We start from the raw sequence: 16230 nt of genomic DNA on the forward strand, positions 1-16230 counted from the left end.
ATCATTCCCTTGATTATTTGCTTTGTCTGTGGAATTAAAATAAATGTAACAAGTTTCTTTTTATTTTTTATTTTTTATATAGTAGCACGAGTGAAACACATAGAAATAAACGCAATATTCTGCATCAAACACTGTGATATTTTCAGATTTAAAATCATATCATATAATATTAGTGCATGTTAATTCCATCATATTTACAGTTGCCTTACATTAATACAAAGTCGCATGGGATTCATTGTGCTATCCGAAATGTGAAAGGGGTCTTGGAATCAGAGGACTCTCCTCTTGGAACACTGTTTTTGGCATCAAGTTGATTTGGATGCTCTACTTTCGTGCTGGTTCAATTTGGGTGGCATGGGTTCGAGACAAATACCTCTCTGCAGGTTCATTTTGGTCTCTTAATTCGCGGAATTATTCCATCTCTTGGACTTTCCGAAGGCTGTTAAAGCTTCGTCACATAACTTTGTCTTTTCTCAGCATCTCAGTGCGGGAAGGAGGTGAGACTTACTTCTGGTTTGATCCTTGGACACCTTATGGTATCTTGATTGACTATTTGGGACCTTCGGGACCTATGGATTTGGGAATTCCACTGAATTCTCTGGTTTCCTCTATTACTCAAGGTTCTGCTTGGATCTTAAGACCGGCCAGGTCTAAGAGACAACTGAATCTTCATGTCTATCTCACTTCATTCTCTCCTTCTCCTGGATCAGATGCTGCTATTTGGAAAGTTGAAGACATAATTTGTACTAAATTCTCTACTAAGGATGTTTGGAAGTCTATTAGGATGGCTAAGCCTTCTGTTTCTTGGGCGAGATTCATATGGAATCAGGCAATTATACCAAAGTATAGGATTACCTCTTGGTTGTTCACCCTCAATCGTAATCCGACTATGGATCGTATGATGTCTTGGGGACTTGATTTGGAGAATTGTTGTTTGCTTTGTGGAAGCGCCCCTGAATCTAGGGATCATTTGTTTTTTGTATGCCCCTATTCCTCTCTTGTTTGGAAAGCTGTTATTGGGGTGCTTGGTTTCACTAACCCTCCACTGCAGTGGGATTCTGTTTTTGAGTGGTTTGTTTCTGCTTCTTTTAACCGGATTCAACTTGCTGCGGTGCTTCAACTCTGGCACGGTTCTATATATGTTATATGGCAAGAGCGCAATGCTCGATACCATAACGGTCTTACGAAATCTCATTGGATGTTATCTCAAGATGTCATCAAACAGGCAAAGGATAAGTCTTCAGCTATGCGAAACTGTGGATCTGATCTTGGCTTTAGTTTGGTGGCGTTCTGGTCTACGTTTTAAAAAGTGCAGCATCTCTACTGCTGTGCTTTTTCCTTTCACTTCCATGGTCTTCAACGACATTGTGATCCTCTCCCTACTTTCTCTTTAAATTCCCTTGTTCTGTTTCTGTTTAGTTTGTTGCTTTGTTCTTCCTCTGTAAACTCTGTTTCTTTGTTTTAAATATGAAAGCCAGTTAAAAAAAAAATACTTGGTCGAAATTCACATTTCTCATTCTGATTATATGATTAATCTCTTGGAATTATTGGTGACAAAAGAGTATTAATTATAACATAGATTTTTTTGTCAACAGAAAACGTAACCGATGGGGAGGGTACAATTTGACATAAACCACATGGCAAAAGTGTCCGAGTCTGACCAACGTGGACTCCCCACACTTATTAAGTATTAACATCTCCTTGATCTGGCCTGACATTCCTTCTCATTATCAAACCCTGCCTTATCCTTTTTCTAATCATATAAAATCGTAAACATTTTTCTACATTTGTCCACAATAGGGCTGAGAATTTCATCCGTTAAATTTGATTCAATTCACTATTTGTTTTGATTCAATCCAAAACGTCCGGATATCCGTAAAATTTTGGAGCAAAGCAAATATTAAAAGTTAATGTCCGTTAAATACGAAACAAATCACAAATATAAAATTTTAACAACCGGATATCCGTTCCGTTCCCACAACTATATAAATACATATATATATATATATATATTAAATGTATGAGTTTATATACTTGTTATTTTAACATATGATTTAATAAATTTTATTCACATAATTACTTATAAAAGTACTAAGATAAAAAAATAAAAGTGAAATTTATGATATCTATAACTTCTTCTTAAGTTTATTTTTCTTATAATTAATTTTAAAATTTACAAACATATAATTTCACTGCTTTTTTAAATTTTTATTTTATATATCATGTAAAAATATTTTAAACAACATTTTTCTCGACTTTTTCTAAATTATTTGTATTAAATAAACGAAAAGATATATCCGTAAGTATTCACAAATATCCGCAAATATCTACATATTTTTCGGATATCCGATTTTCCGGATATCTGTATTTTTCCAGAGCAAAGAAAATCGAAAAATTTGATATCCGTAACATACGAATCAAATCACAAATACCTTCAAAAACATGGATATCTGATCCGTTCCCGGCCTAGTCCACAATCCACTTCGTACAGTATTTTCTTATCTAATTTCTTTTTGACATCTCTTATCTAGTTAAAGTGACAATACATAAAACATGCAAATCTCCTTATGCAGTTCACAAGATACGCATTTAAAGCGATTTGTTACGTTTTTATGAAAAATATGTCATCCATGTATTCAATTATTTATAACTAGGTGGACCGCCCGCATGCATGTACGGACATTAACATTAATATTAAATTGATAATTACACATTTACAACTATATAATACTTATGTTATATGTATATGATTAATATGAAAGATTCGATGTTACATATTGATATTTATACTATATTCATATGAACAAAGAGTACATTATAACGTTTAGAAAACGATCACATTTAACACTAATCTTAAAACATCAGAAAAATATAATTGAGAAAAAACAAATATTTCACGCATAACCAAAAAAATAAAATCAGCCATGAAATATAAAAGAGAGATTAGAATTCCCTGAGATTTATTATTATTGGCTTCATTGTAACATCATAGATGATTTACGGTTTCATACTCTAAAGCTTGAGTCAGAAAAGAGGTAATTCTAACAAAAATATTTAAAGATGTAAACAATCCCCAAAAGATAACAAATTATATAATTGATAGGACAACGTCAATGAGTTTCAAAGTTTTTAAAAAGCTTTGAGATTACCTTTGGCTCTCAGACGTACTGAAGAGGATCACGCACCTTTAAAACTTCACCTATGAGCGACACGTCACCAGACCTCATTAAAGTGATTTTTTTTTAATATATAAGGGGATCACTCCCGGTAAAATAATTAAATAAATAATCATATCTCCTATATATTAACCCTGGAGCATTAGTTAAATGATAACCTTGGACAACATGCTTATGTATCAAGCTAAAAGTGCTCTTCGAACCTTTTTCTAATTTGACTGACCTTACTATAATTATTAAATATTGACATTAAATAAGATCACTTAATATTTTATTATATATCATCAAATTTGAATATGAAAAAAAAATTCATTAAACTTTTTCTTTTGATGTTTGGTTATCTAATGTATTGAAAACGTAATTATTTTATAGAAATGAAGATCATGGAAAAAAAAGAAGCTAGAAAGATTCCAGCAAATTGTATACATATTTGTATATATAATTTAAAGAATAATTTGAGCAAAATGTGGTTGCATAATCATATTTTACCTTTTTCTTCGCTTTGTCGAGAGAAAATGATTCTGATTCTCTCCACTGAAGATCTGGAAAAGAAGGTTATGTGTTTAGTTCAGTTCATTTGAATTCATTTTGAGCTTAAGGTAGTTTTAAGAATCTATAAAATTGTCTATTTAAATGTAAAATTATATTACGTTTTTATACGTAAAATCAATTATGATGAGGTAAACGGAAAAAAAACTTAAATTTTAAACAACTACCATCATCAAATTACTAAAATAAAAACAACAAAAATATTATTTAATATTTTTTGCATGTCTGTACTTTATGAAAATTGAAACATGCTTTCATACGTAGAAAAAAAAACAAATTAAACATAAAATTCATTTTAAACTGCACATTTTATTATTTTGTATATTTATTTCTGCGCAGAATGTGGATTATCACCTAGTTATACTATTATTATACTCATTTCGTTTCACAAAAATAGATTTTCTAGCATTTTCACACATATTAAGAAAACACATTAAATCAGTATAATAAATATATCATTTTCTGCAATTTTCAAATTTCAATATCTGTTAACTAATAGCAATTAAATAAAATCAATTAATTTTCTTAAAATTTACAATTTTTTTTATAGAAAACACAAAATATCTATTTTTGTGAAATAAGTTTTAAAAAAAAAAAAATATCTATCTTTTTAAAACGGGGAGAGTACTACATTGCATGAGTCGTGTGTTCGTCGCAATGTTTTGAATATATTATATATAATCTTCTAATACACCAGCATGTGATATTGCAGTTTATTGCGAAACTATTTAATATTTTAAAAACTATGCATTCTTCCCCGTTGGCCTATATGGATTCGTACGTAATAACAACAATGAGATGATGACGAAAGGAGAGAGAGAAAAAGCGAGAGAGAAAAAGCGCCGGTGGCCCCGACGTCCGGTGGCGCGTCCGCGCGCGTGCCGGCGTCGGTGGTTCATCTTTTTTCGGTTTAATCAAGGATCTCCGCTGTGGGCTTCGATCTACCGATTCCCCCGATATGCTGACGGATCTGGGCTGGGGTATTGCGCCATGAAGGGTTCGGCTCGTCCGGTGCTCCATGCGGCGGTGATGCTGCTTTCTCTGGTTCCGTGGTGAGGGGTGAAGAACGGTTACTCGTAGCGGCAGACGGCTCGTGATTTCAGGTGTAGTTTCCGGGGAGTAGAGGCTCGTTCAGCTCTACGACCGCCGGCCTTTGTTTCTGGGAGACGGTGGCTCTTTTAGCACCGTCATCGCCGGCTCCTGTTCCCGGAAGGCGGTAGCTTAGTTAGTATCGTTCTTCTCGGCTTTGGTCTTTTATTTTCGCTTTAGTTTTTGTTGGTTTTTTTCTGGCTCTTCTTCTTCTGTGTAGTCTGTTAATCAAAGCTTCAAAGCGCTTCCGCCTCTTGATCTCTCACCTGAAACGACTCGTGAATGTCGGGGGTGTTGGGTCAATGGTAGACGGTTCTCTTGTGACTGCGCAGATCGTGTTTAAGGGTGTTTGGATCAGTCGGTTTGGGATACGGACGAGATCGCGCTGGAGCTGATGCTTTCCGAGGTAAGATCCCTTGCGTCGTGAAGCTAGTGCGGTGGTGAGTTGGGGTTTGGGCAGCGCCGCTGTCGGTGGGTGTGCTGCGGGTTTTAGGGTTTCCTGATCTAGGGTGTCTGGTTGTGGGCTTAAGGTCCGGTTTGTTTGGGCCAATGAGTTTGTATGAATTTGGTATTTTAACTATGAATGAAATTTCAATTTGGGAAAAAAAAAAGAGATGATGACGAAAGGAAGAAAAACGTTGTCGATAAAATACTCAACATGAAAATATGAGATTTTAGAACTGTGAACAGTGGAAGAAACAAGTGAGGAAGACAAGAAATAAAGGGAAAAAAAAAGAGTGGAAATAGGAAGACTCGTTATCCAACAAATGTATCCACATTGGATTATAGATGATTTTTTATTATTGTGAGTACTTGTGCTGAGGGTCAAATACAGATACTCAAATAATCCCATGAAAGATGATACCGGTGAATACACTACAAGAAAACGTATCTTTACCGAGGAAGTTTAACGAGGAAAAATAATCCTCGTAAAAAAACGTTGATTTTGCGAGGAAATTACGTTGAGAAAGAAAAGCATCGTTATTTCGTCGTAAGGTAACGACAAAAAAAATTCGTCGTAAAGACGATGTAAATTGACGTGGCTTTTACGAGGAAATAGTTTTTCCTCGTAAAAGCCACGTAAATTTCGCGAGTGCTTTACGACGAAATATTTTACGTGTACTTAACGAGGAAATTTTGAATCCACCAACTTGGTAGGTGGCTCACGTTTTTTTTTGGCCATACAATTAATTTTCGTCGTAATTTCATAGTAAAATTACAACTACCAGATTCGAAATTTTCTATAAATATGGATGTTGGAACATCATTTTAAACACACCAACAACAAAAAACGTGAAAGAAAAAAAAATGGCTGGCTCTGGGACTATTTACGAGTTGCGGAATTGGATGTATATGCATAGAGATGCTAACGGGAGAGTGACGAAAGAATACCTTGCGGGGCTGGAGACATTTATGCACCAAGCAGATTCAACACCGCTCGCCCAAGAAAGTGGTAAGATGTTCTGTCCTTGTCGGAAATGCAACAATTCGAAATTGGCAAACCGTGAAAATGTTTGGAAGCATTTAATAAATAGAGGTTTCACGCCAAATTACTATATCTGGTTTCAACATGGGGAAGGTTATAATTATGATCAGAATGAAGCTAGTAGTAGTAATAGCAATTTTCAGGAAGAACCGGTTAATCATCATTTGCATAATGAACATAGTTACCATCAGGAGGAGATGGTAGATTATGATAGGGTTCATGATATGGTAGCTGATGCATTCGTAGCTCATGATGAAGATGAAGAACCTAATATAGATGCAAAAAAGTTTTACGGAATGTTAAACGCGGCGAATCAACCACTTTACAGTGGTTGTAGAGAAGGTCTCTCTAAATTGTCGTTGGCTGCTAGAATGATGAATATTAAAACTGATCACAATCTACCTGAAAGTTGCATGAACGAATGGGCGGACTTGTTTAAAGAGTATTTGCCGGAAGACAATGTGTCTGCTGATTCTTATTATGAGATTCAGAAATTAGTTTATAGTCTTGGGTTGCCTTCGGAGATGATAGATGTCTGCATCGACAACTGCATGATCTATTGGGGAGATGATGAGAAGCTAGAAGTATGTCGATTCTGCAAGAAGCCACGATTCAAGCCGCAAGGACGGGGACGTAATAGGGTACCGTACCAAAGGATGTGGTACCTACCAATTACAGACAGATTGAAAAGATTGTATCAATCAGAGCAGACTGCTGCAAAGATGAGATGGCATGCCGAGCATACTCAGACGGATGGTGAGATGACTCATCCATCAGATGCAAGAGCCTGGAAACATTTCAACAAAGTACATCCGGATTTTGCTAGCAATAGCCGGAATGTGTATCTCGGATTATGCACAGATGGATTTAGTCCGTTCGGAATGTCAGGGAGACAATATTCATTGTGGCCAGTCTTTCTTACGCCATACAACCTGCCACCGGAGATGTGCATGCAACGGGAGTTGCTATTCTTGACGATATTGATACCTGGTCCGAACCATCCAAAAAGGTCCCTGGATGTTTTCCTACAACCACTGATAAAAGAGTTGAAGGATTTGTGGTCAACAGGGGTGAGGACGTATGACTGTTCAACGAAGACGAATTTTACGATGCGAGCTATGCTTTTGTGGACCATAAGTGACTTTCCTGCATATGGGATGTTGTCTGGATGGACTACACATGGGAGATTAGCTTGTCCATATTGTAATGGAACGACAGATGCGTTTCAACTGAAGAATGGTAGGAAGACAAGTTGGTTTGATTGTCATCGTCGATTTCTTCCCATTGGCCATCCTTACCGAAGAAACAAGAATTTGTTTAGGCACAAAAGGGTTGTGAGAGACACTTCTCCACCATATCTAACTGGAGAACAAATTGAAGCACAAATCGACTACTACGGAGCTAACGAAACAGTTCGTTGGGGTGGTAATTGGCATGTCCCTCGTAATATGCCTGATTCTTACGGTGTTCATCACAACTGGCACAAGAAGAGTATATTTTGGGAGTTGCCATATTGGAAGGATCTTCTTCTGCGCCACAACCTCGATGTGATGCATATAGAGAAGAATTTCTTTGAGAACATCATGAATACAATATTGAATGTCCCAGGGAAGACAAAAGACAACATAAAATCGAGGTTGGACTTGCCGGATATTTGCTCAAGAAGCGAGTTACATATTAAAAGCAATGGACAAGTTCCCGTTCCGATATTCAGACTGTCTTCAGAAAAAAAGTCGGTGTTGTTCAACTGGGTGGCATCAGAAGTGAAGTTTCCCGATGGGTATGTTTCAAATCTCTCTAGATGTGTTGAAAAGGGTCAAAAGTTCTCTGGGATGAAGAGTCATGATTGTCATGTCTTTATGCAACGACTACTGCCCTTTGCATTTGCGGAGCTACTTCCAACAAACGTACATGAAGCACTTGCAGGTTCGTAGTGTTTTATATCACAATAATTTTATAACGGTCTAGTTTGCAAAATAATATACGACTAACAATGTGTTTAATTGTTTTTGGAATATAAAAGGCATTGGAGCATTTTTCAGGGATCTGAGCACACGCACTCTTAAAGAAGAAGTTGTAGAACAGCTTCAGGAGAACATTCCCATCTTATTGTGCAACTTGGAGAAGATATTTCCTCCTGGATTTTTTGACGTCATGGAGCATCTAGCTGTCCACCTCCCATATGAAGCATTGCTTCGTGGACCTGTACATTACGGATGGATGTATCAGTATGAGCGAGCCATGAAATATTTGAAGGGAAAAGCAAAGAACCTCGCCAAAGTTGAAGGTTCTATAATTGCTGGAAGTTTGACGGAAGAAGTTTCTCACTTCACATCGTACTACTTTGCGTCAAAAGTACGTACCCGTAGAAGAGCTCCAAGAAGATATGATGATGGTGGAGTTGCGCCAACATATGCAGTTGCTGGTGTTCCAGACATCTTTAGCCAGATTGGACGACTCGGTGGGAAGTCTAAAGAGGTTTGGTGGTCGAGTGAACAAGACGCTCATAGTGCACACACCTATATTCTACTCAATTGCGAGGATCCATTGATGCGTTATTTTGAAAGGTAACATATATGGACACTTCAAAACACATATAATTAATTATATAATTGCAAGAGATTCATTCCTATGAAATGTGATTAATTTTACAGCCTATTTGTTTCTCAAGTCGAAGAAACATTTCCTGGTATATCCACAAGTGACGTAGACAAAAGGAAAGATCAGCACTTCATTAAGTGGTTGCGGAATCAGGTATTATAACTCAAACTATTTTTTCATACATGATTTGTATTTTAATGTTCTCTTTATTTTTGCAGGTTGATTATGACGACGATGCAGATTATCCTAAGTGGTTACACGAAGTAATTCAATCTCCACTTGTAAAGGTCACCACATCACAGATGTATTTCACACGAGGCTACACTTTTCACACATATGAGTATGGTAGACAGCGGGCGACCAGTAACTATGGAATATGTGTGAAAGGGGAAACAGATTTCTACGGGATCTTGACGGAGATTATTGAAGTCGAATTTCCAGGGATACTGAAGCTGAAATGCGTCATCTTCAAATGTGAATGGTTCGACCCCGTCGTCAACAGAGGTGTTCGGTCTAACAAATTTGGTGTAGTTGATGTCAACGGTGGACGTCGGTACAACAAATTCGAGCCTTTCATCTTAGCTTCACAAGCAGACCAAGTTAGCTTCCTTCCATACCCTCGGATGAGAGATTCGGGTATAAATTGGTTAGCAGTGATCAAAGTTACACCTCGAGGACGAATCATCAGTGGAGAAGAACCACCATTGCAAGAAGAACAGATAAATGAAGTCGAGGAACCTGAACAAGAAGTTGATGACATCCTTCTCATTGATCCGCATAATCACGAATACGAAGATCTTACCGATGATGCCACAGACGAAGCTGTAGAAGACGAGTTTAATGAAAATGATGATATTTCTAGTGATGACGAGAATGTCGATGTATCCGATTGATGTATTTGATTTTGTGTAGTTTGTTTTATGAATAAGGTAATGTGAGAGTTTGTTTTATGAATAAGGTAATGTGGGAGTTTGTTTTATGAATAAGAAATTGTGGGAGTTTGTTTTATAAATAAGTAAATGTGGGAATTGTGGTTTGGAATGGAAATAAAGATGGGGTTTGGAATATATGAAGTAGAAGATAAGGAATATGGGGTTTTGGGGTTTGGGGTTTCGGATTTTAGGGATTTAAACGTACTGCTCGTTAATTCCTCGTAATTTGACGTCGAATGTACGACGAAATCGTCGTTTATTCCACGTAGGACAGAATCGTCGTAAAGACCTCGTAAGGTAAATTGACGTAAATACCACGTAAAGTAAATGACGAAGGAGGCACTCTTTAATTCCACGTAGGATGATTTCGTCGTAAACACCTCGTAAGGGCACGAGGATTTTACGACGAAATTAAAAAAGCGGGGCACGCTAATTCCACGTAAGCAAGAATCGTCGTAAAAGAGTCGTAAACTAACGACGATATTACGACGAAAATATTAAAAATACTAAAAAAAGAAGAGAAGAAAGATGCTTGAATCACATTTGGCGAGACTTACGTAAGTCTCGACCACATGAGTTCCAAATATCTTCTTCTCTTCTTTTTTTTCCAAATTTTCTAAATTGGTGAAAAGCGGGACTTGCTACTTCCTCATAGTATAAAAACTAGAAAAAAAAGAAAGATACTAGAATTATATGTGGCGAGACTTAAGTCTCACCCACATAAATTCTAATATCTTCTTTTCTTCTTTTTTTTTTCAAATATTTCTAATTTGAAAAGTATTTTGGTGAGGAGTGTGATTTGTGTGTGTGGGATTGTGTGTGTGGTTTGAGAAGGAAAGTTGTGGGTATTTATAGAAAATAAAGGCTCGCTAATTCCTCGTAACTGGTTAACTCGTTAATTCCACGTAACCCTTTTCGTCGTAAAAACGTCGTTAACGAAAACGCGGGCCTTTGTATTTCGTCGCTATTTCGTCGTAACTGAAAACGCGGGCCTCTGTAATTCCTCGTAAGTTTACGAGGAAATTACGAGGACAAGTAATCTTATATATATCCCGAGCGAGCTCGCTCCGTCTTTCCTCTCCACTTCCTCTCCACTTCCTCCCTAATTCGTAGCAATGGTAAGTCTCCTAATTCCTCTCTAGTTTGATTAGTTTAGGATAGATTAGGTGGTTAGTATAGGGAATTTAGATAGGTTTACGGATCTTATGTTATTTAGTGTTGATTAGGTGGATAATTTTGGGAAGTATATGTTTACGAAAATTTAAAAAATTAATTTTTTTCTCAGGTTCGAAAAGGTAGACTTACTGCCCATTACAGAGAGATGTTCGGAGAGCCGGGTAGTCGTTTAGACCCGTCGTCTTCTTCAGCTCCCGGTTCTTCGGGTCAGGAGACTGTCCCCGAGACTCAGTACACTCAGAGAGTCATTGGATCTCCTTCTTCTAGTGCACCATCGGTTCTTCACGTGCCTCCCCAGATGCCTCCTCCTCCTGTGCCTCCTACGATGCCGGCACCTCCGATGCCCGCGGCCGAGATTCATCCCGATTTGATGGTGCCTCCGAGTGCTCCTTACTCGCAGTACACCGTAGAGGACATTCTCCGTCTGCCAGGCAGAGAAGGTTTACCAGTCATCGACCCCGACCGACCGGACGGAACTTTATGGTATGTTTCATTATTTTTTTATTCTTTTTAAATTATTTTATAACTTTAAAAAATAATTTATATTTTAAATTTGTATTTTTCAGGTGGGGGATTGACGGATGTCTTGCATCGGACGTAACCGACACGATTAAAGGTTACTTCTCCATGGCACATCCGAACTGGAAAATGACGCCCCACTACGTCAGAAAGACGTGGTTCAAAATTTACGCTGTAAGTTCTATTAATTAAATATATATCTTTAAATTTTTTAATTATTTATATATATATTTTTTCTGAAAAACTAATTATAAATTATTTTTTCCAACAGCAAAAATATAATTGGACCTTCGGGATCACTGAGAGGGTGAGGAAGAAGTTTGAAGCGAAGGCGAAAGTTCGCTTGTTGGACACGGTCTCCAACTGGAAGGGTGACTGGATCGTGAAGGGGTATGAGCGTGGCAAACCCGCTGAGCTCACCACGGATGTCTGGGATGGCCTCATCCGATATTGGCGTCTTCCTGATTCCATTAGAATCGCCCAGTCTTGCTCTAACTCCCGTAACACAGTCGATGAGCACGGGAACGGGCCGATGCTTCACACTACGGGCCAAAAACCCCACGCTGGTGTCCGTTTGGAAATGGTAATTAAAAATTAAATTATATTAAATTTTTAGTATATTTTATATATATATTCTAATTAACAACTTTCTTAAATGTTTTTTTAGGCCAAAGAGACGGGAGAATTCCCGTCTCTTATGCAACTTTACGAGAGGACCCACAAGAACAAGGCGGGCCGATTTATAGATGGCAAGTCCGAGCAAATCTACAACGATTTGGCTGCTCGGGTTGAAGAACGCCAGACCCAGCTGACCCAACAGTCCACCGATGGATTACCCGTCACCTTATCCACACCTGAAGTGGATAAGCTTTACGAGGAGGTAAATTTTCTAAAATTTTAATTTTTTTAAATATTCATTTAATTTAACTTTAAATTTTTACTAACAAAATTTATTTTTTGTTTTTAAGGTTGTCCCTAAAAAAAAGGGACGGACGTTGGGGATTGGTTCCGTCAACGATGTTCCGAGAGCGACATCGTCTTATGTTCAGCGACGGGATGATGAAGTCGCTCAGCTGCGTAGGGAGTCCGAAGAGCTGCGTAGAGAGTCTACTCAGCTGCGTAGAGATTCTACTCAGCTGCGATCTCGTATGGGTGGACTCGAGGGCTTCTTGGACGTTGTAGCGGCCACAAATCCGGAATGGGCGACTTTGTTGAGGACCATGCGACAACAAAATCCTATCCCAGGCCAGTCACCGACCGACGACTCACATGCCGAGGCGGATGTTCAGGCGAGGAGTGATGAATTCTACGAGGCGATTAATTAACGACCACCCAAGTTCTTTTTAATTTCGGTTCTTGTATTGTGAATTCAAAACTTATTTATATATAAAATATTTTGGTTTTGATTTTTTTAGAATTTTAATTTCATTAATAATTTAAATAATTTAAATTATATTTATAATTATAATTTTTTATATTTCTATAAAATAATGAAACGAAGTAAATTCGTAGCTAATTTTGCGGCTTCTTTACGTGGAAGCTTAACGTGGTTTTTACGAGGAAACGTTTGGAAATCTATCAAGGTTTTTACGTTTTCTTTACGTGGAAAGCTTTCAAGGTATTTACGTCAATTTTACGAGTATTTATTTACGTGTGTCTTACGAGGAAAGATTTTCGTGGTAATTACGAGGAATGTTAGCGACGTCCTTACGAGGAATCTTTACGTGGTCTTTACGAGGAAAATTAGCGACGTCCTTACGAGGAATCTTTACGTGGTCTTTACGACGAAATATCCTCCTTCGCTTTTACGACGAAATTATTTCCTCGCTAACTTACGACGAATTAGCGAGGATATATGCGTTACGACAAACATATAACGACGAAACGGGTTTCCTCGCTAATTCGTCGTAACACTGCTTTTACGACGAATTAGCGAGGAAAACTGCCCTCGTAAAACTTGTGTTTTCTTGTAGTGATAGTCCAATCCCAAATTTTCTAAATAATGTTTAAGTCTTTAAGATATAGTTTTATGTCGTGTGACGACGAAACAAATGCCATATTTAAGTTATACAGTAACCTTTGGCCTTTTTTTTATGTTGATTTATTATGATATTATAATGATGAGAAAAATTACATAGACGATTCGACAACCGACAATACTTTATGCCGTATGAGGATCTATGCCTTACCGGATCACTTGAGACGTCCTATGAAGATCCACGTCTGGCCGGATTTACTTGCACCATGTTGAAGATTTCTTGTAACTCTTTCTTCTGTTTTCCGTAATCAGCATAATTGTTTAATAAATCGCTTTCTCTGGGAATTGAAACCTGGACCTCCTATAATGTTTAATCTGCAAGAGATGTGCAACCCTTTCTTCCATTTGACCTTTGAGAGGCAGCGTAAAGTCATGCCCCTACCTTTTTTCTCTACAACTTTCCAGATCTTGTGTTTAGGGTGGAGCCACTCCGGTCTTCGGTGTACTCCATTGGACCGTGAGGCGGCCTCACACCCTCTTTCCTCAACAACAAAACTTAATGATGGATTTGCTTCCGGTTGGTGGTCATTTCGAGGTGTTTCTCTTCTTCCTCCGTTGTTGTTTCGTCTCGCTCTCTGGTGTGACGGACCAATAAGGGAACCTCGTACGTTCTGGTGGCTCCTCAGCTGACAGAAAACTGCTCTCCATTAGAGGACTGTGAAGGCGTAGCCGGAAACTGCAAGTTAGACATTGGGATCCTAGGGTCTTGCTTCGAGGCAGAGATAAATTTCTGCTGGCGGTGGATCTGTTCATGGGATGGCGGTTTGCATGGATATCCATTTTCAACGCGGTCGATCTCTTAAGTGGAGAGCTTGAGTAGGAACACGTGGTGGCTCGGACCCGTGAGACGGTGAAGCTCCTCCCAGTATACGGCGGCTAGGTTTCAGGAGTTAACTCCTTGCGATTTCAGTGATTTATAAGCTGCAGGGACGCCTCTGAGGTGACAACGCATTGACGGTACACTGTGGCGGATCGAGTGGTCGGCTTGGACACCCCACCACCGTGAAGCTCCAGACAATCCAGCCTTTCTTTCCCTCAGCTGTAGATCTGTTGTTTTAGGATTGTTTTCATCTATGTTTCCTTGTAACCTAGCAAGCTTTTGTTTCTCTGGTGTACCGGGCGGTTCTCGTTCGATTTGCCTAATAAGGTTGTTTAAATTAATATAATTATAGTTTAAAATGAAAAAGAAAAAAACAAATGCCATATTTTTTCTTCAAGTCCTCCTTCTCACCTAGATTCTCATTCTCAAAATTTGTTCATTAATTTTCTTCGTACAAACAAAAATCAACTTAAAACTCATTTTTTTGTCAGCAATATATAGACTCATATAGACTCTGCAAACCAAACTGGTAGCTCGCATCCATGTGGACGACAAACGAAGGTTATTTTCTTGCACTGCATGCAAGGCTGACCGCCCTTGAATTATGCAACTGTGGTATATGAATAATCTCTGAGCTATTGAAACTTGTTTTCAAGTTCTTTATGTCTTCCAAATAACTTGCAAAGGTTGTCCATTCTTCTGGTTCTGAAACATTCTTTACCGATTGAGAACAATCTCTTGCAAAAGTAACAGAAAACTATCTTAGGTTCCATTGCCCAAATGAGAGTCTCTATCTCCGAATGAAGTGGCGACTGACTCGCTTTTGTATTTCTTGCTCCCATTAAACCATCAAAACGTTCCAATAAGCTATACCACCCTTGTCCAAAAAATATTTCATGGTTTTTCCATAATCCATCCGTAAAACACCATCTACCTTGGTTAGACGGTACTATTGTTGCTACTGGTAATCAATTTTGATCGATTCCGTGTGCAAGTGAAGTGTATGCCTCAGCCCAAAGCAATGACTCTGTTTCCGCCAGTTTAAGAGTATCTTTAGGATGAACATCCAAAATTTTAAACACTTTGTTGTTTCTTCCTTTCCATATGTACTATAAAATCCAAGCTAATTGATGATCTTCTAATTCCACGGAAACCCTCCAAAATAAATGATCACTATTTGCGAACAATGATTATGTAGGAAATATGTCTGGGATTGATGGAACTCTGGAGAGTACCCAAACCTGAACCTCTTGCATGGCATAGATTGTATCCCTTTGTAAACCTCTTGCCCTTAAATCAACTTAAAATTCTAGCTGGCGAAATATTAAGCACAGACTATTTTTCGAAATAAGTAAAATTTTAAAGTATTTATATGTTTATGAAATTTAGCTGATATATTTTTATTTAATTTTTTTATATTTTGTATGAACACATCTATAATTTTCTACCCATGCACAGCATTCACCTAGGAGTAATAACAAGAAAATAATAGATTCTGTAATTGGTTAGTCAATATCAATATTATGTAATTTTTTTCTTTTTTGACAGCAAAGAATTTACAGACTCATGTTGACTCTGTAAACCAAATCGGTAACTCCGCATCCATGTGAACGACAAATGACGATTGTTTCTATCCGCCCGAAGATTCGCCGTCCGAGGTACAATATCAATATTATGTAATAAACAATTAGAATAATATTCAATCAATATTATAAAATATTAGGAGTGTCATAACCACACATAGAGAAATATGGTACCATATAACATGCCTTAAATCCGTATAAATATTGTTTTATTCACCGAAGCTTTGAAAAATCAGAAGTTCTATCGGTAAAGTTTCCACC

General features: G+C 37.7%; 1 protein-coding gene across 1 annotated transcript; it reads left to right on the forward strand.

Moving 5' to 3' along the window:
- The first annotated feature begins 354 nt into the window (after positions 1-354).
- LOC106358770 lies at positions 355-1306 on the forward strand. The gene is made up of 2 exons (XM_048737451.1): positions 355-383; positions 478-1306. Exons 1-2 carry the CDS (start codon positions 355-357, stop codon positions 1304-1306), a joined length of 858 nt encoding a protein of 285 aa, XP_048593408.1.
- Positions 1307-16230: the final 14924 nt, after the last annotated feature.

This window comes from Brassica napus, chromosome A8 (genome assembly GCF_020379485.1).
Source record: "Brassica napus cultivar Da-Ae chromosome A8, Da-Ae, whole genome shotgun sequence".
Lineage (NCBI taxonomy): Eukaryota > Viridiplantae > Streptophyta > Magnoliopsida > Brassicales > Brassicaceae > Brassica > Brassica napus.

Bases quoted from the DNA above. Each gene is read 5' to 3' on its own strand.
- LOC106358770 (XM_048737451.1), top strand. From the start codon at position 355: ATGGGTTCGAGACAAATACCTCTCTGCAG. The intron at 384-477 runs GTTCATTTTGGT...GTCTTTTCTCAG, and splicing joins AGACAAATACCTCTCTGCAG to CATCTCAGTGCGGGAAGGAG.